The 27,958-nt window shown below is 42.6% G+C and overlaps 1 protein-coding gene across 5 annotated transcripts; it reads left to right on the forward strand.

The window, feature by feature from the left end:
- Nucleotides 1–2,770: 2,770 nt before the first annotated feature.
- Nucleotides 2,771–27,079, forward strand: LOC135552153 (integrator complex subunit 3). Of its 5 annotated transcripts, none has more exons than XM_064983596.1 (29): nucleotides 2,771–3,094; nucleotides 3,783–3,866; nucleotides 4,966–5,049; nucleotides 7,187–7,300; nucleotides 7,456–7,540; nucleotides 7,732–7,798; nucleotides 8,236–8,377; nucleotides 8,735–8,870; nucleotides 8,985–9,082; nucleotides 9,190–9,381; nucleotides 9,590–9,677; nucleotides 9,936–10,015; nucleotides 10,429–10,520; nucleotides 10,759–10,889; nucleotides 11,569–11,697; nucleotides 12,199–12,331; nucleotides 13,052–13,106; nucleotides 13,858–13,961; nucleotides 14,063–14,227; nucleotides 14,579–14,732; nucleotides 17,723–17,791; nucleotides 17,898–17,973; nucleotides 18,134–18,247; nucleotides 23,125–23,173; nucleotides 23,271–23,438; nucleotides 25,187–25,287; nucleotides 25,454–25,526; nucleotides 25,669–25,825; nucleotides 26,066–27,079. In XM_064983596.1, exons 1-29 carry the CDS (start codon nucleotides 3,011–3,013, stop codon nucleotides 26,141–26,143), a joined length of 3,102 nt encoding a protein of 1,033 aa, XP_064839668.1. In that variant the 5' UTR covers nucleotides 2,771–3,010; the 3' UTR covers nucleotides 26,144–27,079. The 5 variants fall into 5 exon arrangements, with proteins under 5 accessions (XP_064839668.1, XP_064839670.1, XP_064839671.1 ...); XM_064983598.1 differs by having other exon boundaries at nucleotides 11,569–11,691; XM_064983599.1 differs by having other exon boundaries at nucleotides 10,759–10,877.
- The last annotated feature ends 879 nt before the right edge of the window (nucleotides 27,080–27,958 follow it).

Raw genomic sequence — 27,958 nt, forward strand, 5'->3', positions numbered from 1 at the left:
CTAGAGTCCAAATTTTAGATTTTTGTTTCCAACCGCAATGTCTTTGTGAGACACGGTGTTCGAGAACGGATGATCTCCACCGTAAAACATGGAGGAGGAGGTGTTATGGTGTGGGGGTGCTTTGCTGGTGACACTGTCAGTGATTTATTTAGAATTCAAGGCACACAACCAGTATGGCTACCATGGCATTTTGCAGCGATATGCCATCCCATCTGGTTTGGGCTTAGTGGGACTGTCATTTTGTTTTTCAACAGGACAATGACTCAACACACCTCCAGGCAATTTAAGAGCTATTTTACCAAGAAGGAGAGTGGAGGAGTGCTACATCAGATGACCTGGCCACGACAATCTCCCGACCTCAACCAAATTGAGATGGTTTGGGATGAGTCGGACTGCAGAGTGAAGGAAAAGCAGCCAACACGTGCTCAGCATGTGGGAACTCCTTCAAGACTGTTGGAAAAGCATTACAAGTGAAGCTGGTTGAGAGAATGCCAAGAGTGTGCAATATATAAAATATATTTGGATTTGTTTAACACTTTTTTGGTTACTACATGATTCCATATGTGTTATTTCATAGTTTTGATGTCTTCACTATTATTCTACAATGTAGAAAATAGTAAAAATAGAGAAAAACCCTTGAATGAGTAGGTGTTCTAAAACTGTTCTAAAACACAGATTGACAGAAAACAACATCATTATTGTCTCTGAGGAACTGCTGCGGTCATGCACCCTGCTGACTGAGCTGAACATGTCATTTAACATTATGAGTGAACTGTCTTGAGTTATCTTCCTAATCAATGAAGCAGCTGAGAATGACAATAGGCTTTCATCTGTGCCAAACGTCACAAGCAATCGCCACACTGCAAATTCTGGATTTCAGCAGCAAAAACATCAATAATTTAGGCTGTTCAGATTTAGCCAATCTCACCAGACTCACAGAACTCAATCTTAATAACAACAAACCTTGAGGGCAGTTTTTTCCAGGATTTGGGGGACTTTATAGAGAGCCTGACCTTGGGTGATGCTTTCAAGGAGGGTTTGCAGAAACTCAAGATGTTGGATTTGACAAGAAATAATATTAAATCAATCAGAAAAGAAGACTTTAAAGCATACAATCACGTAGGGAGTTGATTTCATCTGACAATCAAATTGTCAATTTGGAACCTCTGGACTTTGAGAGACTGGCCAGCCTTACATACTGTATCTTCATCTGTCATCAAATAAACTTAATGAAGATCATATAACAGGCGCTGTGTTCACAGGACTAAGAAGCTTACTAACCCTTGACATGAATGCTATATTCTATGACACAAAAGAAACCAATCTCTCCAACATTCTCTAACGTGCTATCCTGGAAAACCTCAATGTTGACAATCATGGTCCCAATGCAAAAATACCTCATTATATAGCCTCTAACTTTCTTGAAAGAGGTATTTTTCTTATCTCCCTGCACCCAGACACATTCCTTCACACACCCCACTTGGTGCACATAATCTATAATGACCTCACAGCCCACCCTCCAGAGCTGTTTCACCCAATCCCAATGCTAAAACAGCTCTACCTGTCCAATTCCTGACTTCTGTCTTCAGATTTCCTCATATGAGCCAAACTCACTCAAGAAAGAGGCATTTACAAGTAGCTCAGAACGTGGTTACAGAGATCCGTGAGACAGTGATATGTTCTCTTCCTGCCTTACATTTCCTTAATTTAGAGATAACTCTTTCACCTATGACTGTAGTAGCAAACACAAGTCGTTTATGCTCACGATTTTGTTTTCAAATTTCCAGAGGATAAGAAAGGCACTAAACTGTTGGACCTTGACATCCGCTCCTGTTTGGAAGACATATCAGGCTTCTTCTATTTCATCACCAACACCTCATTTGCCCTCCTTACCCTGCTGGGGTCCTTTATTTACCATATCCACAGCTGGTTTGGTTTCACTGTAGATAAACAACTAAACTAAGCTAAACTAACATAACTCGTGAACTAAAACTAAACTAACTAAACTAATGGAATTCAACTAATTTAATAGAACTCAACTAGATTCAACTAATCTTCAATCACTTCTTGGTCGCTTTCTGTGTTCCTGTGTCCTTAGTTTGTGTTTAGATTAAACTGAATTAATTACTGTGCATTGTTTGTTTTTTTTACTTTTAAACTTTGAAAAACGGGATAACTGTTAATGGCTAAATGGTCCGTGTATGTAAAACATGAAAGTATATTTGCAAAAAAATGTGTTTAATACATTTGGTCTGGCTTGCTTGGATGAATGTTGTTGTTCGTTGTCATGGGTTGTTGCGCCCTCAGTGGTACAAATATATAACTAGTAGTTTGCCACAACATTCTCCTTGTCACTAAGCACATTTTCCTTGGAGTAGTCTAATGTAGGCAGCTATAGCGAATTTCAAGCATGTATCCAACGTTTTGCTTAATGAACTGTAAAATGTATTATTTAGAAGGTAATTTGTCTGAATGCTATTGCTTTAACTTAGCATGATAATGAAGAACAATTATCCTGATTTATTTTCAATACACACATTTCAACAACAAAAAAGGTGAAGCGCCTCTTATTATATACTTACAAAATGACACAAACGTCTTCATTTCAATGCTCAAGTTACGTTGCCACTCATTGGCCGGTTTTCTCTGCGTTCATTGGTAAACCATTATGTCAATCAAAATAAGTAGATCAATCATTGGCTTAAAAGAGCCTTATGGGCCCTCCCTTCTGCTAGCTCTGTGAACGAATACTTCCGCTAGGCCACCATGCCCTCCGGAAGTTAGTTTGTTTTATTCGGACACTGTCGAAAGCACCGGAGTGAGACTGAAAGGTGGACTAACCAAGTCAAAAAAACACGGTGTCCGACGAAGACCGTGTAAAAAGAGTCTAAACAACTGTCTATTGTTAGAGCCGATCCATTCCTACGAGAAAGCCATTTAGAATTTTCCCCGAACCCTAGTGTCTAACCCCTCAAGTCCTCTGGGGCCAGACGAAGCGAGGCGGGAGGTGATGGAGCCTTCACCGGCAAAGGGGAAACCACAGGGTCGCCTATTGGTGTCCACGACCCTGGACGCAAAAGATGAGCTGGAGGAGGTAGGGCTACTATAAAACATTCTCAAGAAGCTTTGCTACATCATACGAACATCTGTTCAACCATACAGCACGTTATAAAACATTCACTACAAAGACACGGAACCATTTTTTACAACATAGCCTGTATGTTGCTAGCTAGCTATCATTCAGCAAGTTTGGTTACTAATTCGAAATGGCATTTTATAGCCTGACGTGTATGTTTGAGGTACGTATTTTCGCTCTGTTGACGTGAGTTTAAATGATGGGGAATCCAGCAGAATTTAGGGTAGCATTTAGCATGCTATTTTGGTAAACATAGATGAGCCGTGCACATGCGCAAAACTCACCATACACATAAAGTACTTTTTCTGACAACCCTTGTCGTGATCCTTCCCCTAAAAAAAAATCAAGAGCCTAACCCCCACACGGTTAAGGCATTTTCATACAGTAGCTAGCTCAATTGACAGTGATCATCGTTCTGTTGTTGTTTGTGTGCAGCCTTTCTGTGTGATTTTTGTGTGTGATTTCTCTGACTTGTTGTGCCCATGTGTTTTAGTGTGCTGTGTTGTTCTTTGTGTGGCATCTTGTGTGTGTTTCTGTCTGTGTGTGTATGCCCACATTGTGAATTGTGAACAATTAGGCCTATCTATGCTTCTGGGTGTCTTTCTGTCTTTGTGTTTAACATTCCTTTTTTTGTTGTGTTCATTAGCGGTTGGAGAGGTGTGTGGCGATCGTCACTTCATTGACAAATGGCCTGTCAGAGCGTGAAGCCAACGATGCTATCACAGCTAATGTGAGTCCCTCGCCCTCTCACTAATAGTCCACCACCATGGGATAGGACTCTGCATACTAGAATATGCAGATGAGATGTAGCTACTTACATATTTTAGTTGAGCCTTAGGCTCTACATTAGATTAGTTGTATAGCACATGATTGAATTTAATCTAATAGAATTGACTATGGTCAGAGTCATCAGTTGCTTAGCAAATGAGTTGTTCTCATACACATTTCTGCAATGCCCTTTGTAAATGTTAGAACTCAAAGGATGTGACGCATATGCTACATAAGCATATTGAGATGTGTAAGATTATACAGTATGCTACTTGTAGGCTAGGTGAGAACTTCTCCTACAAGCCCAAACTTTGATGGCGAAATGGGCCAGGGACTAAAATGTAGTGACAACTCCAATAAAATAATGATTTGCATGGCACTCTTATGTTTTTCAATAAAGTTATTAGGAAACAGCTCTAAATGTATTGTGATTTGTGACTTGTACTATTAAACCCAACACAACCTAATATCATTACAATTGCGAAGCACTACACAGTTAGCTTAATTTCTCAATTAAAATTACATTTCATCAAAATAATTTCAGGAATGCCAATCTTACCTGTTTCTAACTACAAAAACAATTTCAAGACAATCTGAGATGGTGGTTGTCATGGCCTGCTGAAATGACAAGAAATGTAAGATGTTGAATTGAATAGGTTCAAGTTACATGAAGCCCTAATACGGCTGAAGCCTCCTTCGTCAACACCATGATAATGGAGGCTACAGCCCCATCAAATGACATTTTATTTGTCACATGCTTCATAAACAACAGGTGTAGACTAACAGTGGTTAGAGCATTGGACTAGTAACCGAAAGGTTGCAAGTTCAAATCCCCGAGCTGACAAGGTACAAAATCTGTCGTTCTGCCCCTGAACAGGCAGTTAACCCACTGTTCCTAGGCCGTCATTGAAAATAAGAATTTGTTCTTAACTGACTTGCCTAGTAAAATAAATAAAAAAATAAATGAAGAGAGCGAGAGAAATAATAATAAATTACACATACCTTGGTCAGGGATAAGTTACATGGTATGATATATTGTCCTCATCTCCTCCCTTCTCTAGGTGTGTAAAGGTCCACAGCAGCACGAGGAGGTGTGTCTGGGACTCTTCGCTCTGCTGCTCACAGAACCCTCACAGGCACAGAGAGTAAGGCCTCATTACTACCATATACATGATCATTATCATACTTCATATCATTATCAAACACGTTACCATTTCATATGATCATTATGGTTGCCAAGTCAGATGGAGCTCATTTCGGGTAGATTCAACATTTTTACATCTTAGTCTAATTTCGTTATTGCCTTTTCAAAATACTCTGGAATAGTTTTCCTGTTCGCCGGAAGTCGAAAGCCAATTCTGGGAGACTCCGGGTCAAACCAGGAGTGTCGGAAAGCTCTCATGATCATGTCTCCATTGATTGCATTCACTATACACACACCAATATTTATACACACCTCACATGGTTTGAATTAGCTTACATAGTGACTCTTGTGAGTGCACTAAAAATAGTGTGCTGTTATCAACACCCTAATACCTTGAATGCTTTAGGCTACAGGATATGTGAATGGAATTATAGACTCCAAATACTCTACCACCCAGCGTTGTAAAGTAAAAAAAACTTTAAAGTGCTACTTAAGTTGTTTTTTGGCATATCTGTACTTTACATTACTATTACTATTTATATTTTTGGCAACTTTTACTCTCTACATTTTCCCTGACACCCAAAAGTACTCGTTACAATTCAGACTTATCAAGAGAACGTGCCTGGTCACCCCTACTGCCTCTGATCTGGCGTACTCACTAAACACGTGCTTTGTTTGTAAATTATGTCTGAGTGTGCCACTGGCTATCTGTAAATAAAAATTTGAAAAATACAATTGTGCCGCTTAATATAAGGAACTTGAAATTATTTTATGCTTTTGATACTTAAGCACATCTTAGCAATTCCATTTACTTTTGATACATAAGTACATTTAAAACCAAATACTTTTAGGCTTTACTCAAGTAGTATTTTACTGGGTGACTTTCACTTTTTACTTGAGTAATTTTCTTGTTTCAAATATTTTTTATTGAACACACACAAGAATGGTGTATAGGTATACAAGACAGGTATACAATTCTTATCTAAACATAAAAGAGCAGACAGGAACAACAAGACCCAGAGTTCTAGGTACAAAACAAATAATACAAAACAAGACATACAGAACAAGGACATGTAAAAAGAAAGAGGGTAGATGTCGCCCCCCCACTTCTTCCCCCCCTTTATCCCCTTGAGTAATTTTCTATTAAGGTATCTTTACTTTTACTCAAGTATGACGATTGAGTACTTTTCCCACCACTGCTACATACCAATCTATACATCACATACACCTCAAACACTTCACAAATGTTCATGCTAAACTCTGAAGCCTCACTGTCCTTGTCAGTATTTATGGCTTTCACGCAACAAACATCACACACACAGTACAGACACTCATATTTATTACACCCTCACACAACACTATACATACGCACACTGCAGCCTCCTAAACCACTGTGTGTGATTACCTGTATCACACACACTTTATTCACATCTCACTTCCTCTAACACCACTATTATATATATATATGTGTGTGTGTGTATATATATATATATATATATATGTATATGTATATGTATGTATGTATGTATATATACATACATACATACATACATACATACATACATACATACTTTCAGACTGTAGATTATCATTACACCTTATGATGAGACATGAACATTTCCACCGTAAGGTTCTGTAGAATGGGGCTGTTGGGTAAAACTGTAGAAATTATTTATAGAATGGTGAAGTTCTGATCCAGAGTCTGCTGTAATGGTTAGACCTCCGGACCACATATCACCCTGACAACATGGCTACTAATCCCATCTCCTTCCTGTCTGTCTTCCTCTATCCGTCTCCCCTATACATTCTGACTTTCACTGTCCATATATATATCATTTTTATTATTATTGTTTATAGAAGTTCACCATTCTTAAAAAATTTATATATATATATTTAAAGAATGGTGAACTTCTATAATATTCCCGTGGCGCCTCTAAATCCTTGTCACCTGAACATGTTTGACTGGGGTGCCCACTTGAATCCACATTACAGTATTTATACATAGCCCCTATTGATGCACAAAGCTGTTCGTTATCACACTGTGTTGTATGTACACTGTACAGTATGTCCATATGCTACAAAGCAAATGAGCCTTTCGTCATATAACACATTTGTATTCGCCACTCTACCCTCCGCAGTGCTACAGAGACCTGACCCTGGTGAATAGGGACGGCATGAACGTGATCCTGATCAAGATCAACCAGATCCTCATGGAGAAGTTCCTCAAGCTGCAAGACGTGTGCCGCACCCAGGTCAACAGTTTGTCTCCGTGTAGAAAAGGCAGAAACGGTTTCTGTGCTCTCAATTTTAATTAGCTTTATTGACACACAATACACATGTAGATTTTGATGTTTTCTAATGAGTAAGTGATTGGCTAATGACCCCCCCCCCCCCTCTCTCCTTTCAGTTGGTGTGGTTGGTGAGGGAGCTGGTGAAGAGTGGCGTAATCGGAGCGGACGGCATCCTCATGACCCTTATGAAGCAGATTGCAGGTTGGTCCATTCACCATGTGCACTGTTGGTTTCACTGCTTTGAGATGCAGAGCAATTCTTTCTGCCAATGCACAAAGTAGTGTCTTGTTTCACCGTTGCTCAAAATGGCTTCCTTGTCTTTTTGTTTATTTTTTTATCTGTGTGTTGGTTTGCTTGATTGAGCAGCTATGTGGCTTTTTTTCTGTGTCCAGGAGGAGACATCACCAATAAGAACCTGTGGCTGGCGGAGAATGTGCTGGACATAGTGGTGGAGCAAAGGTGTGTTGACAAGTGGAGTTCAACAGGAAACACTCTTTCACTACAGTATTGTCATGTAATAAAAGTCCAACTGGATCATAGGGCAAAAACATATCTCACACAATTATTTTTTTTAAATCATCTCATGCTTTGAAGTAGGCTCATAACATATGCGAAGAGCTTACCAAGAAAAACTTCCAAAGGGACTACATTTGAGGCAGAAATTCAACAGAAATCAGTCTCTGCTTTTTGTTGTTAAGTGCTCCAACTCTTTTCTGCCTCAAGTTAGTCCTTTTGGAAGTTTTCCTTGGTCTGCCCTTTTTGTGATTGTTGCTTTTTTTGCTCAACACACTCACACTTTGTGGAAGTTTGGACTCATCTGGTTTACCATACAACAAACCCACGAGAATCATCTACAATCATCTCCATCTCTTTTTTTTCTTTTTTTTTTCTCTCAGAGAGTGGGTGCTGAAGAGTGGCATGCTGATAGCCATGTCAGTGTACACCTACCTGCGCCTCATCGTGGACCACGGCACCCCGGCACTGCTGGTCCTCAGACAGAAGGAGGTGGACTTCTGTATCGGCCTGCTTCGAGAGAAGGTGAGGGAGGGAGTGATGTAATGTGATCAGGGAGGTAAGGAGAAGAGCAATATAGTGAGTAAGGGATTGTGGGAGGAGTACATTTCAAGGTTGGAAGGAGGGAGAGGAAAGCGGGTGGAATATAGTTAAGCTAAATCCCAGAGGGGGGGGGCAGAATTGGAGTGAAGATGCATATGGATTCTTGATGGAAGGAGGACTGATAAGAAAGAGGATTCATGTCATATTCTATATGCCCAAGAACACAGACTGTTATTATACTGTAGCTAGGTTTGACATGGAGGAATTTCCACACAGCAATGAAGTAATTGAATGAGCAATGACATTTTCTCTCTCTCCTTTACCCTCGTCCCTGTCTAGTTTATGGAGTGTTTTATCATTGGGAGAGACCTGGTGCGTCTGCTGCAGATTGTGGCCCGGATCCCGGAGATGGAGCTGCTGTGGAAAGACCTGCTCCACAACCCCCAGGCCCTGAGCCCTCAGTTCACTGGTAAGGGTAAGAAAGTGTCGCTCAGCACGGGGTGGGGGGTGGGGGGCCATGTGTCTGAGAGACTCGTGGCTCAGTTCTAAATCTCTCTCTTTCTCGCTCCTTCTCCGTCTGGTTCTATAGGCTTGCTGCAGCTCCTGACCGCTCGCACATCCCGGAAGTTCCTGGCTTGTCGCCTCACACCAGACATGGAGACCAAACTGCTCTTCATGACCTCCAGGGTAAACACACACACACACTACAACACTTCTCAGAACAGTACAAACACATGTACAGTACATGCATATTCAAATTCCTTTATGCCTATCCTGTCCCTCTCTCCCTGTAGGTGCGTTTTGGCCAGCAGAAGCGATACCAGGACTGGTTCCAGAGACAATACCTGTCCACGGCAGAGAGCCAGTCGCTGCGCTGCGACCTGATTCGCTACATCTGCGGCGTGGTGCACCCATCCAATGAGGTGTTGAGCTCCGACATCCTGCCCCGCTGGGCTATCATTGGTTGGCTGCTCACCACCTGCACGGTAAGGGGCGGGGCAAAGATGGCTAGCGCTTTATTTTGCACTTATGCCAATGATGATTTCCTGTCTGTTAATTAAGTAGACAATAAAGCTTTTTTTCATTTGAATTTACCTAGTATTTACAGCTATTTAACTGGACGTTACCCATAAATAACATTGTTAAATAGTAATCACATTGTAATAAATACATTTTTATTACTTACATCTTCAGTCTAACGTGGCGGCCTCCAACGCCAAGCTGGCCCTGTTCTACGACTGGCTCTTCTTCAGCCCAGAGAAGGACAGCATCATGAACATAGGTAAGACGGGGGGAGGGTGGAACACTCCACCTGTATCTCTTCATGTAAGGGGCCAATGTGCTCAACCAAATGTATAGAAGTAGGACAACATGTTTTTGGGTGCTGGGTTAGTGGTATATTAGAATAACGGAAACAGAGTTTACAAGATGGACACCTTTCTGCTATCACCTTCTCTCTGCCACAGTATGCACTGTTTTCTCTTCCCTTTCTGTTTTCATGGTTTACCCATCCATTCTCTCTTCCCCCTCCCTCTCTCAGAGCCGGCCATCTTGGTGATGCACCACTCCATGAAGCCTCATCCAGCCATCACTGCCACTCTCCTGGACTTCATGTGTCGGGTGAGTGGATGCACACATTACACAATGGAGCTCATTTATATCACTTAGCTATGGTGAATTTGCTGCTTTTTTTTTTTAGCTATTCAAAGTGGAATAGACTTTGTTGACTCGTGCTTCATGCTCCGTGTGTTAGCAAAGCATTAGAGAGTGAAGAGGTGTTTTTACATTTCCTGCAGTGTTCACCCGTTTGGTCTGACTTGGGAAACGAGAGGTAAATTTACAGCAGTGGGGAAGTTTAATGGCAACTTTATTTAGTGTTCGTCATGCCATGCTTTAGAGACGTTAGTTGTGTGGTATTTTGGCCTTCTCTCAGATGTTTGACCCATCTCCTCTTTTGACCCCTTCTTGACTTCAGTTGATCCTACTGTTTTGCTCTCTTTTCTTCACCCGCTCCTCCTCTCGCTCCCTCGCAGATCATCCCTCACTTTTTCCCCCCTCTGGAAGGCCAGGTGCGTCAGGGAGTCTTCAACTCTCTCACCTTCATCATGGAGAAAAGAGTGCTGGCGTGAGTCTCTCTCTCACGCATACATGCACACACCACCGCCATCATAGGATATATTTGACCATAGACCTTGTCACAGTTATGCATAAACTAATGTAATATTATATTTCAATTGAACCTATATTTTTGATCCAATGATTTTGGTATTGTCAGTGATTTAGTTATTTTATTCCATTTTGTGTCCATGGATCTTCATCAGCGTTATTGAAACCACATATATGTCTGTCTTTTCCTCCCTTAGTCACCTAGCCCCACTCTTTGACAACCCCAAACTGGACCGGGAGCTGCGCTCCATGCTGAGGGAACGCTTCCCAGAGTTCTGCAGTTCCCCCTCGCCCCCCACAGAGGGAAGGGATGAAGGTACAAATGAAAGTAATGAAACTTTTATTTATTAACATTAATGAATTAATAAATCAACACTGTTGGTGGTCCTTAAAGAAGAATTTCTTTCCACAGCTCATTACAGTTACAGACATGCAAAATAAACATCCCTCATCTGCAACCATCCTCCCCCGGGCATGTACAATAACACTAATCAATATTGTCAGGTTGGGAATCATAAAGAAGCAACCTTTGAATCATGCTTTATGATATTGGTAGAGTTGAAATGGCCTCTTTCTAGCAACAGCTGGGAAAGTAGACCTTGTCTTTTGAATAGCCTCTAGTCCTTAGAGCCCAGGCTGTTGTGCCAACTGAAAGTGGCTTTGGGTAAAAGTGTCTGCTGAATTAGAGCATGTTCCATCTTGAACAGGAACTGTAAAGTAGAGGATTTTCAATTCAATATGACTTTATTGAATTGTATTGGGGTGCAACTGACCGTTTAAAACGTGAATTTCCCCCATTAAATATTGCATGATTAAATAATTGATCCTAGTGTTAATGTTTAACTACTTTGAATAAGGTTAACCAGGAAAATTGTGTGTGTGTGGTGGGTGTGTTGTTTTGGAGGGATATATCTAGCTAAGCTGTTATTCGTGTTACCTTTATCTGAGAAACTTCTGTTTCCTTTCCTCTACTCTGCAATGCCGTCTAATCACCCTTCGCTCATCAGTGAAAATGGAGGAGTCTGTTTCCTTGGAGATGGACAATCATGTGTTGCTGGACAAGGAGGGTGGTTGCTATGACAACACGGAGGCTGCCTTCAGCGACGATGAGGAGGAGATTAACAACAAGGGTGAGGGTAAGGAAGGACTCATTTTATTACTGCACTCAACCCATATAATAGATACTGTGTTATAACCACCAGACTCTCAACACTTAAATTGGTACAATCTATTTCACTGCATTTTACACCAAATGACCTCTAACGTGATCTAGCCTGGTCCCAGATCTGTTTGTGCTGTCATGCCAACTCCTATGCATGACAATGACCATAGGAGTTGGATAGACAGGCCTGGTCCCAGATCTGTTTGGGCTATCACTAGCATAATCTGAACTCTGATTATCACCACATTAGTTTATTTTTGCTTTCACCCCCCCCTTTCAACATAGATCAGCAGCTTAATACATGAACACTGCTTTTAGCTTCAATGAAACCAAATCAGAAACTTGCATGTGAAAGCAATTTAGAAACCCGCAAACCAATTCAAAAGACTGGAAACATATTAGGGGCTCAATCTCACTCTGCTTCTTACTCATCCGCTTCAAGTCATTGGCTGACCTCTCATTTTGGTTATTACAGGAAATAAAAAGCGGGAGTTCCGATTCCACCCAATCAAAGAGGCCATTATTGAGGAGCCCGCTGACATCACTCCTTACGTGGACCAATTGGACGACATGATGAAGGAGAAGGTGTTGCAGTTACAGAAAGGAAGGTCAGTTGAGTGGATGTGACTTGACAATGCCCTCGCATCATAACATTATTTGTCTAACAAACAAGCACACTCCATTTAATTCAATTCAATTAGTGTGATTGGTGTAAGACATTACCAAAGCAAACATATAGGAATATATATATTTTTTAAATTCATTGCCGCTGTTAACACTCAATCTTTCACATTCACTGACATTCTCAGTCAGATCCTCAGTCACACATGCCCGATCCCAAACCAAGAACTCGGAGAGATACTGGGTGCGAAGTCTTTTGTTCCACCCCGGCACTAATGCACTTGTTTCCAGCTATTCATGGTCCTCTTCAGTTTCGACCTTGATTATTTCAATCGGGTGGGTTACTGTGGGGCTAGAACAAAAGCTTGCACGCCCAGTAGCTTTTCACAACCAGTGTTGGAGATCCCTGCTCTTCCCGTTCACACTGTTAGCTTATGTATCGAATGAGGAGGCGTTGACAATAATGCCGTTCGCTTCACGCCTCTGCCTAGCTCACTAGTAGGTTGGGTTGTTTCTGCCATTTTCCGTCCATTGATTTGAGTTGATTTGGAGAGCCACTTTCATACTCCATCTCTCAGCCTCCCCCCAATCACTCCCATTGCTGTCGTTGCTGATTGCAACAACATTGGTGATTGCAGCCCTGGAAGTCTTTTATTTGAAATGGGCTCGTTAATAATGATTTCCTTTCCCATCTGTCCCCCCAACAGTGACACTGAGACACATTGTGAAGTCATGCAGGAGATCGTGGATCTGATCTTAGAGGTGAGTGAACTAAAAGAATAAGGTCATCTGAATAACATGGTCTTAAATCCAGATATTTATTGGGGGTCATCATACACTGAGTGTACAAAACATGAAGGACACCTCTTAAATATTGAGTTGCACCCCTGCCCTTTTGCCTTCAGAACAGCCTCAATTCGTCGGGGCATGGACTCCGCAAGGTGTTGAAAGCGTTCCACAGGGATGTTGACCCATGTTGACTCCAATGCTTCCAACAGTTGTCAAGTTGGCTGGATGTCCTTTGGGTGTTGGACCATTCTTGATACACACAGGAAACTGTTGAGTGTGAAAAACGCAGAAGCGTTGCACCTACTACCATACCCTGTTCAAAGGCACTTAAATATTTTGTCTTGCCCATTCACCCTCTGAAGGGCACACATACACAATCAATTGTCTCGTCTCAAGGCTTAAAAATCTTTCTTTAACCTGTCTCCTCCCCTTAATCTACACGGATTGAAGTGGATTTAACAAGTGACATGAATAAGGGAGCTTTCACCTGGTCAGTCTGTCATGGAAAGAGCAGGTGTTCTTAATGTTTTGTACACTCAGTGTATCTCTGGGGGGGAAATGAGAATTCTCTGTTTTATTGATGTTCCCGCTCGCCCTCTCTCTTGCTCGCCCTCTCTCTTGCTCGCCCTCTCTCTTGCTCGCCCTCTCTCTCGCTCGCCCTCTCTCTCGCTCGCCCTCTCTCTCGTCCTCTCTCTCGCCCTCTCTCTCGCCCTCTCTCTCTCAGGAGGACTTTGACTCAGAGCAGATGTCAACTCTGGCCTCCTGTCTGGCCGAGCTCTTCAAGGGCCACTTCAGAGGAGACGTGCTTCCCGACGAGATCACAGAAGAGTAAGTGTGTGTGCGGCCTCTGCCGTACATTTGTGTATACACGAGAGGATTTAAAAAAAAATGTATTTTTAAATATTAACTGTGTGTTCTTTTGTTCACAGGTCGCTGGAGGAGTCTGTGTGTAAGCCTGTCTGCCTGGTGTTCAGGAACCTGTGTCAGATGCAGGAGGACAACAGTGGCTTCTCAGTGCTGCTGGAGATGCTGGCGGAGCTCTACCAGAAACAGCCCAAGATCGGCTACCACCTGCTTTACTACCTCAAGGCCAGGTGAGGGCACTGGGCCCAACACACTGTTTAGCATTAGCTTTAAAAATGAATGAGGACCCCTTGGCTTCAGGGAGGCTGAGGGAGTCGTGCGTTAGAGATTTTGTTGTCCTGCCTGAAGTTACTGATTATCTAGCTCCTTTCCTATAACCGTGCACTTTTTTAGTTTCTCTAATGCTGCTGGTAATGCTCCTTTTACCGCGATAAAGCTGTCATTGGAGACAGTCTGTACACATTTTTGCCATCTCACGGCTCCGTAGGTTTAACATCATTTGATCTAGTGTTGTTGCACCATTGTTTGGTCGTAGCTGAAACCAAGTTCTAACATTGTTGTAACATTGTCTCCCACCACAGTAAAGCGGCGATGGGGAAGATGAGTCTGTATGAGTCTTTTGCCCAGGCTACAGCGCTAGGAGACCTGCACACCTGTCTGATGATGGATATGAAGGCCTGCCAGGAGGACGACATCAGGCTCCTCTGCTATCTCACACCATCCATCTACACGGAGGTACACGCAAACACCATCTTCAAAGATGGACTTTTCCCAAATATTGTTGTGTTACAGGCTGAATTTAACATGGGTTCAATTGAGATTTTGAGTCACTGGTCTACTCACAATACCCCATAATGTCAAAGTGGAATTATGTTTTAGAAAATGTTTACAAATGAAAAGCTGAAATGGCTTGAATCAGTAAGTATTCAACCCTTTTGTTGTGGTAAGTCTAAATAAGTTCAGGAGTAAAAATGTCACATGGACTCACTGTGTGCAGTAATTGTGTTTATCATGATTTTTAAATGATTACCTCATCTCTGTACCCCACACACTATCTGTAAGGTCCCTCATTTGAGCAGGGAATTTCAAACACAGATTCAACCACAAAGACCAGGGATGTTTTCCAATGGTTTGCAAAGAAGGCCACCTATTTGTAGATGGGTAAAACAAAGCAGACATTGAATATCTCTTTGGATGGTGTATCGATACACCCAGTCACTACAAAGATACAGGCGTCCTTCCTAACTCAGTTGCCGGAGAGGATTTCACCATGAGGCCAATGGTGATGGGAGATAACTGAGGATTGTTCAACAACATTGTAGCTACTCCACAATACTAACATAAATAAGAGTGAAAAGAAGACATTTTTAAAAATGTAGCAAAGATATTAACTTTTTGTCCTGAATACAAAACGGTATGTTTGGGGCAAATCCAGCACGACACATCACTGAGTACTACTCTTCATATTTTCATGCATGGTGGTGGCTGCATCAAGTTATGGGTATGCTTGTCATCGGCAAGGACGAGGTTGGTGCTAAGCACAGGTATAATCCTAGAGAAATTTGGTTCAGTCTGCTTTCAAGTAGACACTGGGAGACAAATTCACCTTTCAGCTGGATAATTACCTAAAACACAAGACCAAATATACACTGTAGTTGCTTACCAAGATGCCATTTCATGTTCCTGAGTGGACTAGTTACAGTTTTCATTTAAATCAGCATGAAAAGACTTGAAAATGGCTGTCTAGCAATGATCAAGAACCAACTTGACAGAGCTTAATTTTTTTAAATTAATATTATTATTATAATATTTTTTTTCACCATTATTTAACCAGGTAGGCTAGTTGAGAACAAGTTCTCTTTTACAACTGCGACCTGGGCAAGATAAAGCAAAGCAGTGTGACACAGACAACAACACAGAGTTACACATGGAGTAAACAATAAACAAGCCAATAGCACAATAAACAAGCCAATAGCACAATAAACAAGTCAATGACACAGTAGAAAAAAAGAATGTCTATATACAGTGTGTGCAAAAGGCATGAGGAGGTAGGCAATTAATAGGCCATAGGAGCGAATAATTACAATTTAGCAGATTAACACTGGAGTGATAAATGAGCAGATGATGATATGCAAGTAGAGATACTGGTGTGCAAAAGAGCAGAAAAGTAAAAATAAAAACAGGATGATGTAGGTAGATTGGGTGGGCAAATATTGGGTGGGCAAAAATCCAGGTGTGCAAATCTCTTAGACACTTACCCATAAAGACTCACAGTTCTAATCACTGCCAAGCATGTCTTGACTCAGGGGGTTGAATACTTATCTAATCAAGATATATCAGTGTTTTGTTTTCCTTAAATTATGTTCCATTAGAATTCTTCTTTGACAAAAAATGACAATTTAAATCAATTTTAAGCCCACTTTAACACAACAAAATGTGGAAAAGGTCCAGGGGTGTGAATATTCCTCGGAAAGTATTCAGACCCCTTCCCCTTTCCACATTTTATTATGTTACAGCCTTATTATAACATTTGTTAAATAATTTTTTTCCTCTCTAGGATTATACCTGAAATTTTTGGAAATGTATTAAAGATAAACTTCTTATTTACATAAGTATTCAGACCCTCTGCGATGAGACTCGAAATTGAGCAGGTGCATCTTGTTCCCATTGATGATCCTTGAGATGTTTCGACAACTTGATTGGAGTCCACCTGTGGTAAATTTAATTGATTGGAAAATCACACACCTGTCTATATAAGGTCCCAAAGTTTCCATGAGGTCGAATGAATTGTCCGTAGAGCTCAGAGACAGGATTGTGTCGAGGCACAGATCTGGGAAAGGGTACTAACAAAGATTGAACTCTTTGGCCTGAATGCCAAGCGTCATGTCTGGAGGAAACCTGCCACCATCCCTACGGTGAAACCTGCCACCATCCCTACGAGGAAAACTGCCACCATCCCCCCTATGGTGGTGGCAGTATCATGCTTTGGGGATGTTTTTCAGCTGCAAGGACTGGGAGACTAGTCAGGATCAAGGGAAAGATTAACGGAGCAAAGTACAGAGAGATCCTTGATGGAAACCTGCTCCAGACCGCTCAGGAACTCAGACTGGGGTGAAGGTTCACCCTCCAACAGAACAACGACCCTAAGCACACAGTCAAGTCAATGCAGGAGTGGCTATTGGGATCAGTCTCTAAATGTCCTTGAGTGGCCTAGCCAGAGCTCGGACTTGAACCCGATATAACATATCTGGAGAGACCTGAAAACAGCTGTGCAGCGACACTCCCCATCCAACCCGACAGAGCTTCAGAGGATCTGCAAAGAAGAATGGGAGAACCTCCCCAAATACAGGTGTGCCAAGCTTGTAGCAACATAGAAGACTCGAGGCTGTAATCGCTGCTAAAGGTGCTTCAACGAAGTACTGAGTGAAGTGTTTGAATACTTATGTAAATGTGATCTATAGAAGAAATATATAAATATGCTAAAATTTATAAACCTTTTTTTGCTTTTTCATTATGGGGTATTGTGATTTTTACAAAAATAAATTTTAGAATAAGGCTGTAACTTCAAGGGGTCTGAATACTTTCCAAATGTACTGTATATGTTGAGGTCAAGACCATCTCATTTACATAAAAAAAACACACTCATTCGCCCAACACACTCATTCAACCAACACACTCTAGCATACCACCGTTTGACTGCTGATATCTCCCTCCTCTCTCTGTAGTTCCCAGATGAGACATTGCGCAGTGCAGAGCTACTCAACATGATTGTAGCTGTCATCGATTCAACACAGGTAATTCAACCACACTCACACAAAAATATGCAGTACTGCATAGTATTTTTCTCCTTCAACCCTTCCATTTCACTCCCTCCATCTCTATTTGTTTTCTTTTTTTCAGCTGCAGGAGCTGATGTGTCATGTAATGATTGGCAATCTGGTGATGTTCCGCAAGGACTCTGTCCTCAATATCCTCAGTGAGTCACATATAACGTCAGACACACACACTCATATACTGGCACACACACCCAGACTTAAAAACACAGACTCGTAGTGCTTGTGTCTGCTGAATGTTGTCAGTCTGCTTATTGTATGAACTGTGTGCTTGTGTCTCACTGTATGAAATATTGTTTACAGTCCAGTCTCTGGATTGGGAGACGTTTGAGCAGTACAGCACCTGGCAGCTCTTCCTGGCCCACAGCATCCCACTGGAGACCATTATCCCCATCCTGCAGCACCTAAAGTACAAAGGTGAGATACGCACACACACACACACACACACACACAAAGGCCTAGACACTGCTCTCCACTATTCTTAGCTAAATCTCTAAGACTGTTGACCCCCTTACACTCGTGGAAATTGACCTGTATAGATGGGGCCAAGTTTAAATGTTTCCAACAGAAGAACCTCACAAGTCATATGCATGACCATGGCAGCAATTGAAATAACTTTTTGGAGGTGGGGTAATTATCAGATGATGATGATGGTGAGGACACAACAGTTAACCTTACACAAGACTGAATCCAAATATTACAATGTTAATTTTATGTGCATTTTACACTTGCTGTACTTTTCACAATATTTGTCAATAACAACATCTGATAATACTCTGGATACGTTCAGTAACATAATAAGAATATTCATTGACATTTTGGAATAGATAAGAAAAAACAATGACAAAGGTTTGAGTGAGAGGTCTAACTGGTGTCGTCACGTGGTCACACATCTCTCCAAACCGTGCACAAGTTCCTAAGTCATTTCAATGCACTTTTACGACTGAAGGAAGATCCTTCAACTGTAAGGTGTTTTTTTTAGCGCTCTTAGCTTTGCCATCGTGGAACTGAAGAAGGGACCATTGTAGTTTTTTTGTTTGGAACACAGCCCTTCGTCCCCACCATCACACATAAACATTCCATTATTAATCGCAATCTGTATCAGGTGGGCATAATTGAAAAGCTTTTTCTATTGCCAACATGGCTATCTAAGTTATAATCGAATTTACAAGCCCTTAACCAACAATGCAGTTCAAGAAATAAAGTAAAGAAATGATTTACTAAATAAATCAAATAAAAAGTAACACAATAAAATAACAATATTGAGACTATATACAGGGGGTGCCGGTGCCGAGTCAATGTGTGGGGGTACAGGTTTGTCGGGGTAAGTCGTACATGTAGGTAGGGGTAAAGTGACTATGCATAGTCAATAAATAGCAAGTAGCAGCAGTGTAAAAACAGGGGGAGGGGGGGGGGCAGCAGCAATGTAAGTAGTCTGGGTGGCCATTGGATTGTTCAGCAGTCTTATGGATTGGGGGTAGAACCTGTTAAGGAGCCTTTTAGTCCTAGACTTGGTGCTCCGGTACCGCTTGCCGTGCAGTAGCAGAGAGAACAGTCTATGACTTGGGTGACTGGAGTCTTTAACCATTTTTTGGGCCTTCCTCTGACACCACCTAGTATATAAGTCCTGGATGGCAGGAAGCTTGGCCCCAGCGACGTACTCTGCTGTATGGTACTACCTTCTGTAGAGCCTTACGGCCGGATGACGAGCAGTTGCCATACCAGGCGGTGATGCAACCGGGGCTCCCGAGTGGCGCAGTGGTCTAAGGCACTGCATCTCAGAGCTTGAGGTGTCACTACAGACACCCTGATACGAATCCAGGCTGTATAACAACCGGCTGTGATTGGGAGTCCCATAGGGCGGTGCACAATTGGCCCAGCGTCGTCCGGGTTTGATCTTAACAGACTTGTCTAGTAAATAAATGTTCATTTTAAACCGGTCAGTTTGCTCTCGATGGTGAAGCTGTAGAACTTTTTGAGGATCTGGGGACCCATGCCAAATATTTTCTCCTGAGGGGGGGAAAGGTATTGTCGTGCCCTCTTCATGACTGTCTTGGTGTGTTTGGACCATGATAGTTTATTATTGATGTGGACGCCAAGGAACTTGAAACTCTCGGCCCGCTCCAACACAGACCTGTCGATGTGAATGGGGGCGTGTTCGGCCCTCCTTTTCCTATAGTCCACAATCATCTCCTTTGTCTTGCCCATGTTGAGGGAGAGGTTGTTGTCCTGGCACCACCTGGTCTTTGACCTCCTCTGCTGTTGTGTCGTCAGCAAACTTAATGATGTTGTTGGAGTCGTTCTTTGCCACTCAGTCGTGGGTGAACAGAGAGTACAGGAGGGGACTAAGCATGCACCCCTGAGGCGACCCACTGTTGAGGATGAGGGTGGCAGATGTGTTGTTGCCTACCCTTACCACCTGGGGGTGGCCCGTCAGGAAGTCCAGGATCCAGTTGCAGAGGAAAGTGTTAGCTTCGCGGGCACTATGGTGTTGAACGCGGAGCTGTACCCATGAATAGCATTCTCACATAGGTGTTCCTTTTGTCCAGGTGTGAAAGTGTTGTTTGAAGTGTGATTGAGATTGTCTTATCTGTGGATCTGTTGGAATTGTAGTGGGTCTATGGTTTCCACGATGATGGTGTTGATGTGAGCCATGACCAGCCTTTCAAAGCACTTCATGGCTAACCGAAGTGAGTGCTACAGGGCGTTAGTCATTTAGGCGGGTTACCTTCACTTTCTTGGGCACAGGGACTATGGTGGTTTGCTTGAAACATGTAGGTATTACAGACTTGGTCAGGAAGGACACTTGATACGCACATGCTGAGTGACTGTCCAGGTAATCTGTCTGGCCCAGCAGCCTTCTGAATGTTGACCTGTTTAAAGGTCTTGTTCACACCTGCTACGGAGAGCGTGATCATAGTCGTCCAGAACAACTGGTGCTCTCATGCATGCTCCAGTGTCGCTTGCCTCAAAGTGAGCATAAAACGCATTTAGCTCATCTGCTAGGCTCGCATCACTAGGCTCGGGGGAGCTTGCGGCTGGATTTCCCTTTGTAGTCTGTAATAGTTTGCATGCCCTGCCACATCCGACGAGCATCAGAGCCGGCGTAGTAGGATTCAATCTTAGTCCTGTATTGAAGCTTCGCCTGTTTCATGGTCCGTCTGAAGGCATAGCGGGATTTCTTATAAACTCAGTGAGGATATTGCCTGTAATCCATGTCTTCTGGTTGGGATATGTACTTACAGTTACTGTGGGGACGACATCATCAATGGACTTATTGATGAAGCCGGTGACTGAGGTGGTATACTCCACAGTGCCATTGGATGAATCCCAGAACATATTCCAGTCTGTGCTAGCAAAACAGTCATAGTTGCCAAACAGAGGGCGAGTGAGTGCTTTGTATGCATCTCTGTGTGTGGAGTAAATGTGGTCTAGCGTAGAGGTTGACCGATTATGATTTTTCAACGCCGATACTGATTATTGGAGGACCAAAAAAAGCCGATACCGATTAATTGGCAGATTTTTGTGTGTGTGTGTGTGTGTGTGTGTGTGTGTGTGTGTGTGTGTGTGTGTGTGTGTGTGTGTGTGTGTGTGTAATGACAACTACAACAATACTGAATGAACAATGAACACTTTTTTTATTTTAACTTAATATGATACATCAATAAAATCAATTTTGTCTCAAATAAATAATGAAACATGTTCGATTTGGTTTAAATAATGCAAAAAGTGTTGGAGAAGAAAGTAAAAGTGCAATATGTGCCATATAAAAAAGCTAACATTTAAGTTCCTTGCTCAGAACATGAGAACATATGAAAGCTGGTTGTTCCTTTTAACATGAGTCTTCAATATTCCCAGGTAAGAAGTTTTAGGTTGTAGTTATTATTGGACTATTTCTCTCTATACCATTTGTATTTCATATACCTTTGACTATTGGATGTTCTAATAGTTACTTTAGCATTGCCAGCCTAATCTCGGGAGTTGATCGGCTTGACGTCATAAACAGCGCAATGCTTGAATGCGTTGGGAAGAGCTGCTGGCAAACGCAGGATTATGTTAAGATTGATTATTTTTTATAGGATAAGTTTAATGCTAGCTAGCACCTTACCGTGGCTCCTTGCTGCACTCGCATAAGAGGTAGTCAGCCTATCATGCAGTCTCCTCGTGGAGTGCAATGTAATCAGCCATAATCAGTGTTCAAAAATGTTAACTTGATATTGGCCCTAATTAATCGGCCATTCCGATTAATCGGTCAACCTCTAGTCTAGAGGTTGTTTTTTTCCCCTCTGGTTGCACATGTGACATGCTGGTAGAAATTTGGAAAAAAGGATTTAAGTTTGCCTGCAGTAAAGTCCCCGACCACAAGGAGCACCGCTTCAGGATGAGCATTTTCTTATTTGCTTATGGCCTTATACAGCTCGTTGAGTGTGGTCTTAATGCCAGCATCGGTTTGTGGTTGTAAATAGACGGCTACAAAAAATGTAGATGGTGTGGTCTAGTGTGGTTTATCATGAGTTACGCTATCTCAGGCGAGCAATGACTCGGTGAAACATAAGATATTACAGTTTTTAATGTCCCGTTGGTAGGATAGTCTTGAGCAGAGATCATCCAGTTAATTCTCCAGTGATCACATGTTGGCCAATAGAACAGATGGTAGAAGCAGGTTACCCGCTCGCCAACAAATTCTCAAAAGGCACTCCGATCTCCGCCCCCTCTATTTCCGTCTTTTCTTCACACGAATGACGGTGATTTGGGCCTGGTCTCGTAGAAGCAGTATATCCTTTGTGTCAGTCTCATTAAATAAATAATGTTTGTCCAGATCGAGGTGAGTAATTGCTGTTCTGATATCCAGAACCTCTTTTCGGTCATAGTAGACGGTACCAGCAACATTATGTACCAAATAAGTTAAAAAACAATGTGAAAAATGAACAGCACAGTTGGTTAGGAGCCCGTAAAACGGCAGCCATCCCCTCCAGCACCATTATTAAAAAATGACGTCTTAGTGTTAGGCTTTCAAAAGTCACTTCAGACAATCAGATGGTCATTTTAGTGCGCATAGAATGTCATGAGTGAATTGATGTGTGTGTGTTCTTCTACAATATGACAAACCGGCTCTTTCTGTTCAGGACAACCCAGGGTATATTATGTTAATAGCTGACAGTTAAGCTACTACCGGCTTATCTTTATAATATTTGAGCTGGGTATGCTATTGACCTTCACTAAAATGTGTTAATGGTTCTACACTACTCTTTCCACTGGCATAATATGCTCATGTTGTATCTCTTCCTTTCCAGAACACCCAGAAGCACTCTCCTGTTTGCTGTTGCAACTACGCAGGGAAAAGTAAGCTATAGTTATGGGTACATATCTCTGCAAATTAATAAAAACAAGACGACAGTGGAACCAGTACTGATCCCTGTGGTGCTCCTTCCCACTTTAGGCCCAGTGGGGAGATGGTGAAGATGGTGCTCAGTCGGCCCTGCCACCCGGAGGACCAGTTCACCACCAGTATCCTGCGCCACTGGGCGGCCAAGCACGACGACGTCCTGGGGGAACACATCAAGGCCCTGCTCATCAAGAACAACAACCTGCCACGCAAACGCCAGAGGTGACTACGAGTCCACTGCTTTCCATTTTTAAAGAGATGGAGTTTTTACCCCAATCTTAATGGTTTTCTTCAAATTCAGAGAAGATCTTTGATGTTACGTCAATCCACAGTTTGGATATTGCTAATGTTGGCATCCAATTGTGTATTGGTTCGCTACACTTTCTAAAATAGCTCACACATACACCATATATACAAAGTATGTGGACACCCCTTCAAATTAGTGGATTCGGCTATTTCAGCCACACCCACTGTTGACAGGTGTATAAAATCGAGCACACAGTCATGCAATTTCCATAGACAAACATTGGCATTAGAATGACCCGTACTGAAGAGCTCAGTGACTTTCAACGTGGCGGCGTCATATGGATGCCAAAGTCAGTTTGTCAAATTTCTTCCCTGCTAGAGCTGCCCTGTCAACTGTAAGTGCAGTTATTTCGAAGTGGTAGGCCACATAAACTCACAGAACGGGACTGCCGAGTGCTGAAGCGCATAAAAATTGTCTATCCTCAGCTGCAACACTCACTACCGAGTTCCAAACTGCCACTGGAAACAACGTCAGCACAACAACTGTTTGTCAAGAGCTTCATGAAATGGGTTTCAATAGTCGAGCAGCCACACACAAGCCTAAGATCACCATGCACAATGCCAAGCGTCGGCTGGAGTGGTGTAAAGTTCGTCACAATTGGACTCTGGAGCAGTGGAAACGCATTTTCTGTAGTGATGAATCACGCTTCAGTCTGGCAGCCCGACGGACGAATCTGGGTTTGGTGGATGGCAGGAGAACGCTACCTGCCCCAATGCATAGTGCCAACTGTAAAGTTTGGTGAAGGAGGAATAATGATCTGTTTCTCATGGTTTGGGCTAGGTCCCTTAGTTCCAGTAAAGGGAAATCTTAATGCTACAGCATACAATGACATTCTAGGCTTCCTACTTTGTGGCAACAGTTTGGGGAAGGCCCTTTCCTGTTTCAGCATGACAATGCCCCCGTGCACAAAGCTGGGACCATACAGAAATGGTTTGTCGAGATGTCTGTGGAAGAACTTGACTGACCTGCACAGAGCCCTGACCTGAACCCCATCAAACACCTTTGAGGTGAATTGGAACGCTGACTGCCAGCCAGGCCTCATCGCCCAATATCAGTGCCCGACCTCCCTAGTGTTCTTATGGCTGAATGGAAGCAAGTCCCAGTAACAATGTTCCAACATCAAGTGGAAAGCCTTCCCAGTAGAGTGGAGGCTGTTAAAGTAGCAAAGGGGGACCAACTCCATATTAATGCGATTCAACCTATAGCGCAACACTTTCACTCCAGAAGATCTGGGTTCGACTTAGAATTTAATATTTTTCGACAGCACTGTTTCCAAAGATTTAAAGGAGAACTTTGCATACTCGTGTTCCATGCATTGTTTACTTCACCGTTTATTTTCTCGAGGTAAGGAAAACAATTATCATTGGTGTAAAAGTCTTTATCTCTTTAACTGAAGACACACATGGGTTTAAATGCTTCAGAATGGTGTTCTAGTGTTTCTGTTCATTGACGTGAGCTTTTGGTGATTTTAACTGCACTGCAAATAGCCTGAGTGATCACCCATGGTCTTGATTATAAGTTGAATTGGTTGTTTAAATGCTGTGCTGGAACAAAAGCCTGCACACTGTGTTGATGACCGTTAGGTTAAAGCCTGGTCACAGTAGTGTTCCTGTTCACTGGAGTATAAGGAAGGAGTGTTTTATTGCCTGTGTGTTTCCCCCAGTCTGCGTAGCTCCAGCAGTAAACTGGCCCAGCTGACCCTGGAACAGATCCTGGAGCACATGGACAACCTGAGGCTGAACCTCAGCAACACCAAGAACAGCTGTGAGACACACACACACTGTTTTACTATTCTAAAACACATCTCTCCTGCAATAGCAACAAACTAACACCACCTTATACACTTACCTTAGTATCCCCCAAACACATGTCTAACCCAGTGATAAATACCGTACCGTGAACTCTGACCCTTCTGTCTGTGTGTCTCCAGTCTTCACACAGACACCCATCCTGCAGGCACTGCAGCATGTCCAGGCCAGCTGTGACGAGGCCCACAAGATGAGGTGAGACCCCAGACTCTCTTCCGGTCCTCAGAGGATCATTTAAAGAGCCTATGAATAACACGGTTACTAGGAGTGTCTTATAGGGGTTTAAGAGTATGACAGTATTGTAAATGTGTCCCCTCTTTCTGTCTCCGCCACTCAGATTCAGCGACCTGTTTTCATTGGCAGAGGAGTATGAAGAGCCATCCTCCAAGCCTCCCAAGTCACGGCGCAAGGCCCCCGCTTCCTCTCCGCGGTCGCGTAAGGGAGCGGCCACCCCTGTTAGCAACGAGGAAGAAAGCGCATCCAGCAGTGCCTCGGTAGGTCCTCCTATAACCACTTCCTGTTGAGAGACTCTGTGTTAAGATGAGCCTCCCATAGTCCCATAACATTTTACACTCCAGCACCAGGATTAGATTTAGGTTCTATTAATTGCTGATTAACGGAACCTAAACTGTTAATCAGGAACTATTTTGTGTCTCTCTCAGCTGTGTAATTATAGATATTTCGGTCTCCACTTGTTCCTCAAACCTCCTTTTTTATTTCCACCCCTACTCTAGGAGGAAGAGGACTCTAAACCCAAAGCTCCCAAGAGGAAGAGGAAAGGCTCATCTGCGGTGGCCTCGGACAGCGACTGAGAGCCCCACAACCAACCCGCTCCCATCTGCCATAGTGACATCCCTGAAGACAGGACCATCAGCCAACCAGCTTCTCCAAACCACAGAGGAAACCCCGCCCCCAGAGACACTCAACAAGAGGGCGCGGGACTCCTCCACGTGGATTCTAATGCTACTGGCCGGAGCCATGGAGACGCTCTTCCTCTCCTCTCACTGGTCATTGGCTGCTTTGTGTCAGTTGGTCTGGCTGGATTGGTCAGGGGGGGAATTCCAAAGTGCTCGAGAAGCGAGGGGAAATGCCAGTCGCTGTGGCACAGACTGACAGAAATACTGTTACCAGACCATCTGTGTCCTTGAGGAAAGGATTACATGACTAGACTTAGGATGTTTAGGGGGAGAGAACGTGTTGCCCTATTGTCACTTAGTGGTCCGCCTATCACAATGCACTTGGAGACATCAGACCGACAAAGCATTTTATAAGCCATGGCCATGATGACCGACCAACCAGCAAGACCATCCAGTCCAGTCAATTTTAACAGAGGCACATGTGGAAGGTTGGGTTTAGGCGATTCATCCCGTTCCTAGAAAGAAAAGTCACCTCTGTCACAATCCCACCCCCCCAGAAAGACAAAAAAGAAAAATCCTTCCTGCGTCTGAAAAAAACTTTAACTATTGGTTGATAAACATACCTGTCGCCTGTTCCTGTTCACTCTTCATTTCTGATTGGCCAGAAGCGAGAACATGGACACACACACACTCTCTCTCATTGGATCATTTTAACCACAGATGGTTGGACTGTATGCGAGGTCAGAAATAAAGACTGTATGAATGGAGGAGCCAGAAGTAGTCGCTGAACTTTTTAATGGAAATGTCTTTCTACTGAACTATTTTCATAAAAAAGGTCATAACTATGTTAAATGATTATGATATTAATAAAAAAAAAGGGCTAAAAAATAACTGTGGTGTGGAGATATAGTCTTATGTAATGTGTTTGACTATTATCTTTTAAATAAGAATTTGAATGTTGCATGTTAAGTATGATTCAGGCTTATAGTTGAGTTTTCACACTGCAGCACAGCTCACACCAGTCAATGCTGTAACACTACCCAGGACATTACTGGAGTACCCTTCTGCTTAGAGATGTCACATAATGTAGGCTATTTAATTATCTGGCTAAGTTTAGCAGTAGCTATTTAAACCAATCCGGACCGTAGATTAGTTTCTCCTGGCCCCATAGGCTATCTCCTAAAAAAAAAAAAAAAATATGAAATACTACATATGTATGCAGTGAGAACTGAGGTTGAGATTAGAAGTCTTCATTTATTGACATTTGTTTCAAGATATCAATGTTAAAGTATTGTCATTTGTATCAGGCAAGCAATTCAATATCAGGCAAGTCAAGTAAGAACATATTCTTATTTACAAGTTTCTATCGATTTGTTATTCAGTATGTACATCAAATCATACATCGATGTGAATGTACAAGATTGAAACATTGACTAAACTTAAGATCACATCTTCGATCACAAAATGCAATAATTGCACAGGGTTAAAGAACATGAAGCATCTCTCTAGTAAGGCTTCCTCGATCACAGTTTACACAGCTCTATGTTTTTGTGTCCAAAACCCAGGATAGAGGGGCTGAATGAATGTGGTCTGGACTCTGGAGGAGAGAGTCCGAAACGCTGTAGAAGGACAGAGAATCTGCTTTGTGATCCAGGTACACTCCTACTCTGGAGGGCTGAGGGCCTGATACTTTAATCTCATCATTATTGTGTCTGAAACGATAACCAACATGATAACGCTAATACTAATACTGAGTCATTACCACCTGTT

Source organism: Oncorhynchus masou, chromosome 13 (assembly GCF_036934945.1).
Source record: "Oncorhynchus masou masou isolate Uvic2021 chromosome 13, UVic_Omas_1.1, whole genome shotgun sequence".
In the NCBI taxonomy this organism is placed as follows: Eukaryota; Metazoa; Chordata; class Actinopteri; order Salmoniformes; family Salmonidae; genus Oncorhynchus; species Oncorhynchus masou.